Consider the following 6,000-nt stretch of genomic DNA (forward strand, 5'->3'; position numbering starts at 1 on the left):
TGCAACCCTTATTGGTCAAACATTCTCTCTGCAGACATATTAGAATATAACTTTTTACCTTTAGGTATCTAGTGGTTTTCATAATTTAGGAATTCTACGGGGCTTATGATTTGTCAGAAATTAAAATCGAATGATGACAAGCCCGAGCGAGCCTCAGGAGGTGTGGCTCACAGATGGGAATTCAATGCCGCCTTCTTGAGGAGCCAGCCCTCTGCTCATATGAATCCAAAAATGTTCATAGTTTATGGCATAGTAATTCTATTTCCTATGAAAATAATCAGAGATAATCAAATACTAGGAATATGAACATTCACTACTTGTTTGCATCATAGCAAAACATTGAAATAAATCCAAATCCAACAGTAGATGAATGATTCAGTCAATTGTGGCATATCCATAGAATGGAACTTTTTACAGTCATTATAGATGATGTTCTAGAAGAACTCTGAATAGCATGCAAAAATAACATGTTAACTGAATAAGCAGAACAGAAAACTAGGCATACAGTGTGAGGTATATGGGTGAGAAAGCACTGAATGAAAATACTCCAAAATTTAGGTGGCTACTGTATCTGGGTAGTGGGATAATGGATGACTTCTATCTTTTTTCATTATTATCCTGTAATAAACACAGTTGCTTTTGTCAGGATTTAAAGTGATTTTTAAGAGTTTAAGAGCTTTTGCCAGAATTTGAAGTGCTCTTTAAAAAGAGGTTAAAGAGTTAAAAGTGTAAACAGTGGCCTGCTGTGGACATAAATCTCAGTGTCCAGTTTCGTTGTGTCTATAGAGCTGCGAAGAACCGGCTTTCGATTAGGGATTTGGCGACCTGCCTGCTGATGAAGTCCGTGAATGTTAGTGCATGTAATTTTTGGTACTTAATTTAGTTGTGCAAAATTTCTATCGTATGACTTTCAGTCATATTCTGAATAACTGAGATTAATAGTAAAATTGAGTACTTTTTAGGTAAGGTTTCACTCATGGATTTTTTTTAAAAAAAATAATAAAGTGAAAAGACTTGTAGAGACAACCAGGCTTATTTCCCTTTCAGGGTCCGTTCCTGAAAGCGGTGGGGAAGCCAAGTGCAGGAGGAGGACGTGCCTGCCGGCGCCCTGCCCCAACAGCAGCAGCGTCAGCCTGTGGAACATCCTGAGGAATAACATCGGGAAGGACCTGTCCAAAGTGGCCATGCCCGTGGAGCTGAACGAGCCGCTGAACACGCTGCAGAGGCTCTGCGAGGAGCTGGAGTACAGCGAGCTGCTGGACAAGGCCGCGCGCATCCCCAGCGCCCTGGAGAGGATGGTGAGGGCTCGGCCCCTGCACCCCAGCGCCGGGGCCACCAGGCCATCCACGCCGGCCAGCAGGACGGGCAGCCCGAGCGCCAGCCCCCTGGGGTTCCTGGGCATTGTTCCTGTGATGGGCTCCTTTCTCAGGGTCCTCTGGCTCCCCTGTGCTCAGCTGGTCTCATTCACACTGGCAGGACTTGCCATTTGGCAGGGAGGTGGGGAGAGCTTCCTTGTGACAGCTGGTGTGGGGGGGGGGGGGGGTGTAGTTTTGCTCTGTGGCTTTGCGCTTCCTCTTTCTCCAGAACTTTCCATGTGATGGTTCTGATAAGCCTGGCTGGAAAGCCTGCCCTGAGGGCTGTCTGGGCATTTATTTTTACTATCCCAGGTGGATAGAATTTAATCTCTCAAGCTGTTTTTCTCGTTGAGGGTAAATTTCCCTTGAGAATGATTTTGTTTATTTTTGGAATATTTCCACAGCTATTTCCTAGATTTTCAGAAAATAACACTCTCAGAAGAGATTTTCACATAAGGAAGGTTCTTTTTGTGTTTTCTTCCCCCTCCTCCTTAGTCTATAGAATTGTTACTGTGTGTTTTTTGAAGCTCATCCTAGAGAAAGTCACCTTGTTTGTCTACTCAGCTTCCACTGAGGGGCTCCCGAGTGTTCCGCATCGGTCCCCGTTTGGGGAACTCCATGGTGGTGAGACTGCGGACAGCTCAGCCCTCTCCGTGACTGTGGCTGACTTTGTTCTCCAAAGAGCTCTCTTCTTTTTGCTTCCTCACATGTTACCTGCTCAGCGGGGAGGTCACTGTGTGGGAGGCTGGGACTCCAGTGTGTCCCCCCAGTGCAGAGTCTCTGCCCCAGGCATTTGCTGAGTGGCTGACTTGGAGTTGGCACGCCCCCTTGGGTTCAGGTCATAAAGCCACCTTCCAGCTGAGAGAGCTGAATTCTTTCCTAAATTCTAAGCATTCTGCAGCTTTCCTCCTAATCAAAACGTCATTACTTTAGTGATTTGAAGATTAAAGGGAACTCTAGCCAGTGGGTGAAAAGAGACATCCCCAGGCATTCCACACAGCCTCCAGGGACTTCTCCTTCAAGGAGGCTTTCTTGTTACCACAGATAATAAGAGTAGGAGAGAAAAACACACTGTGTGTCTTTTCGATCTTTGTTACTCTTCCCCAGAGAATTTCTGCTGAACAAAGGGAAGCAAATAGCTTCTAAGGCAAGTGTTAAAAGTCAGCAGTTTGTGGACAGCTCTTTTCTGTGAAGGAAAAGTTTGGCTTTGAAGATGAAAGTATTCTTAAAGGTGCTTCATTCTTGCCACAATTAAGAAACCCTTAGGATGTTCAGCTGACTGATTGGTGTAATTGACCCTGAAAAGAAGTTTGAGCAAAGGATTTGCATTCCGGCACCAAGTGCAGGAGGGGAAATCCAGGAAAGCTGGGAGCCGGAACCTTCTCCTGGCTTGTGCTCACTGCTCTGTGGGTCAGCTTGGGCCCTGCATAGATCTCTCTGCTGTCCAGCCAAAAAGGAGGATGCTTGCTTGTGCCTGCTCCCTCCCCTGTCTCCCTCAGCATTATGAGTGACTCCAGGTTCATGTGTGCATTTTGTTCTAGTTTAAATTGGGAAGGCGACTCAGGGTTGGCTCAGCGTTCAGTATGGAGACTGTGACCTTGCTGTTGAACAGGAAACGGGCATTGAGGAAGCAGAGAGAGGAACAGTTACCCAGGTTTCAAGAACAAAGGCTGAATGGAGCATAGTGATCCGTGTTTATAAACCACCCAGCCGCTCTAGGGTGCTATCTAGCGTGAGGGGGAAGGTGGCACCTATCGATGAATGGCTGAGGAAAGGTGTGAGTCCAGTGAACACTGATGAAGGGCACTCAGCTTTTCTTCCCAGAGAAGCAGCTTCGTGACAGGTGCTGGGAAGAAGAAACGTGGAGATGGTTGCTCAGTATTAGAAAGCAGAAGCTGCTCTTGCCACTTAAGTTTAATTTTTTTGCTGCCCGCCCCCCCCACACCTTCCCCAGAAAGACTAAAAAAGAATGTGTGTTTTGGGGATCCTGGAAGGGAAACCGATAAAAATGCCGAGGGCCTCACAGTGGGGGCCATGCAGGGATCTGGTTTCCTGGTGGTCACCTGTAGTTTTCCTTCCCGTTCCTGTGTGAGTTCCCCTTTGTCCTCCCCGAGAAGCAGAACTTTCGCAAAGGCAGGCACCGTGCTCTGTCCCGGGGCTTGCTGCTCGGGCTCAGGCAATGACTCGCACAGACGTTCTTTTGTCAAAACGAGTTTTGCTCTTTCTACAGCATCAGATTGCGAATGGTTAAACTTAGGTTGCGAATTTCTGAAATTTGAGGGAAGTTTGGCTTTTTATGCTTTTCTTCCTCCTTCTCCCCCCAAACCTAAGCAAGACATCAGGAGTCTCGGGTGTTGTCAGGTCCGGAGGTGCTGGGCCGGGCTGAACAGCTCAGAACAGGGCAGTTCACGTGGCACAGAGCAGCATGTCGAAAGCCTCTGCCACCGGGGAGGCATCAGAACAAATGGGCGGTTTGAACATGTTTGGTTCATTTGTCTCTGAGGCCACAGCGAACATTACTGAAACCTGCAACTTTAAACCAAAGTTGGGCCCCAGGTCATGGGTTTGGTTCCCGGTCAGGGTGCATGAGAAAGGCAACCAGTGGATGCTTCTCTCTCACATTAATATCTGTCTGTGTCTCCCCCGCCCCTCCTAATCCTCCCTCTCTAAAAAAGGGGGGGGGTTAATTAAAAATAAATAGATAAAACTAAAATAAAATAAAAATTAAACCAAAAGTGGTTTGGTTGTCTTTAAAGCAGAGGTAAATCTTTGGCTTCTGAAAAAACCTTAAAGAGAGAAAGAAAGCCTTTATCTTGCTCATATCTTGGTAAAAATAAATGTCTTGGTTACAGAATAATAATGACACTCTCTCCTCCTTCCCCGCAGGTGTACGTGGCCGCCTTTGCCGTGTCGGCATACGCGTCCAGCTACTACCGTGCTGGGAGCAAGCCCTTCAATCCGGTTCTTGGAGAAACATACGAGTGTATTCGTGAGGACAAGGGCTTCCGGTATTTTTCAGAACAGGTGGGTATACACCTTCTTGTTTGTTGTGTCCACCCTTTAGTGTTGTGTCCACCCTTTAGCATTGTATCCACCACTTGTAGTGGAGGAGTCGCTTCTACCTCCCATGACATGTGCTTTTGAAATACTTGTGTTCCACCTTTCACTAGCTTCAAAGCAACTCAGATGATTATAGGGCTTTTACACATGAAGAGAGGGATCGAGTTCCCCTCCACAGAAAGCTAGCCACCACCCCTGGGCATGAAGGTCCTAGCACTGCTGAGCTCTCTGGCTTGGCCACACGTATCAGCCGTGCCTTTCTGTTCCAACTCACAGGGAGAGGACATTTCTAAGTAAGAAGCATTTGCCCAAACTGCCATTTAGGTTTAAAGGGTGCACCCTCAGCTCGTTGACACCATCATTTTAGAGCAGGATGGGTAGCACCAAATAAACGCATTATTCTTGATTTTAAGAATAATCATTCATTCATGTATTTATTCACTCGGTCCATACATATGTGTCGAGCATATACCACGTGCCTGGCATTGCCCCGGTGCTGGGAGAGCGCACGGGGCGGGGGCTGCGGGGCCTGTCCTCAGCGAGGGTGGGCATACCGCATACCTGTGCAGCCGAGGTCCCTGATTCCACATGACTCCTCCCCGCTCAGGAGTAGCAGAGAACGACACTCAAGGACAGCATCTCCGGAGCCAGACGGCATAGGTTCCTTTCAGCTCCACCTCTTACTAGGCTTGTCACCAGGTCGGCCGCTTCCCTCTGTGCTGCAGTTTGGAGTGGGAGTGATGGTCACGGACGGGCCTCAGGTGGCTTTGCCAGGGTTGACGAGGTTCTCTCTACGAGGCTCTGAGGCCGTGAAGTAAAGAGTGTGGTGTGAGTGTGCTCTCCTTGCTCATGCTGGACGGCATGGTTCGCATTAGTGTAAGGTTGGCAGCAGCCAGATACATCAGTGAGGAATTGTTTACCTAAAACAGGGTGCAAAGGTACTGAAAATAAAGATAAAAACAATCCCCTCCACCCCAGTTAAAGCAGCAGCCAAACATGCCCACCCTCCGTGTACCCTAAATGTCACCTGGGAACATTAAACATGATTGCTTTGATACATTTCTCTCCTCCCCATTCTTAGAAAGCTGAGGGGAAATGAAGGGGCGGGGGGGGGGGGGGGTGCTAAAAAATTATTTCCCTTCCTGAAACCCTGGTGCCCTCTTTATCAAAGGAAGGGCATTATGGGGTAAGAAAGGAAAGGGGGTGTGGCTGAAAGGGTTATGGAAACGGTGCTTGGCTTAACTGCACATTGGAAGCAGCATTCTCTGAAACTCAAAGGAAAATGGAAACAAGAATATCCCAAAACGCATTTTCAGTAACCTTTCAGTTAGAACCCGAAAAGAGAAAATAAACCCTGGGATCCGGGAAGTAAGGGGTTAAATCATTACATTAAAAGGATATGAATATCCGATTCAAAATCCAGTGGGTTATTTTAATACTGAAACTTAAATGGAAAGAAAATAATGGAAATGTAATTGGGTTTCCTGGTATTATATGCCTCATGGTAAAAAAAAAAAGGTCCGAAAACCCCAATCTCCGCCGACATTCGGACTGGATACTTTGTTTAGGACACATAGTAAGGGAG

At 47.1% G+C, this 6,000-nt stretch overlaps 1 protein-coding gene across 6 annotated transcripts in view; it reads left to right on the forward strand.

The window, feature by feature from the left end:
- Window positions 1-6,000, forward strand: part of OSBPL3 (oxysterol binding protein like 3) — a 140,864-nt gene that overhangs the window by 114,025 nt on the left and 20,839 nt on the right. For all 6 annotated transcript variants that reach the window (XR_002829290.1, XM_006088786.3, XM_006088791.3 and 3 more), the window contains 2 exons: window positions 1,048-1,298; window positions 4,242-4,379. Coding sequence is in view for 5 of the 6 variants with exons in the window: in XM_006088786.3 (XP_006088848.1) it covers window positions 1,048-1,298; window positions 4,242-4,379 (389 nt within the window). In the remaining variant the exon portion in view is untranslated. The remainder of the gene's footprint in view (window positions 1-1,047; window positions 1,299-4,241; window positions 4,380-6,000) is intronic.

The sequence above is a fragment of the Myotis lucifugus genome, unplaced genomic scaffold (genome assembly GCF_000147115.1).
Source record: "Myotis lucifugus unplaced genomic scaffold, Myoluc2.0 scaffold_52, whole genome shotgun sequence".
NCBI lineage: Eukaryota > Metazoa > Chordata > Mammalia > Chiroptera > Vespertilionidae > Myotis > Myotis lucifugus.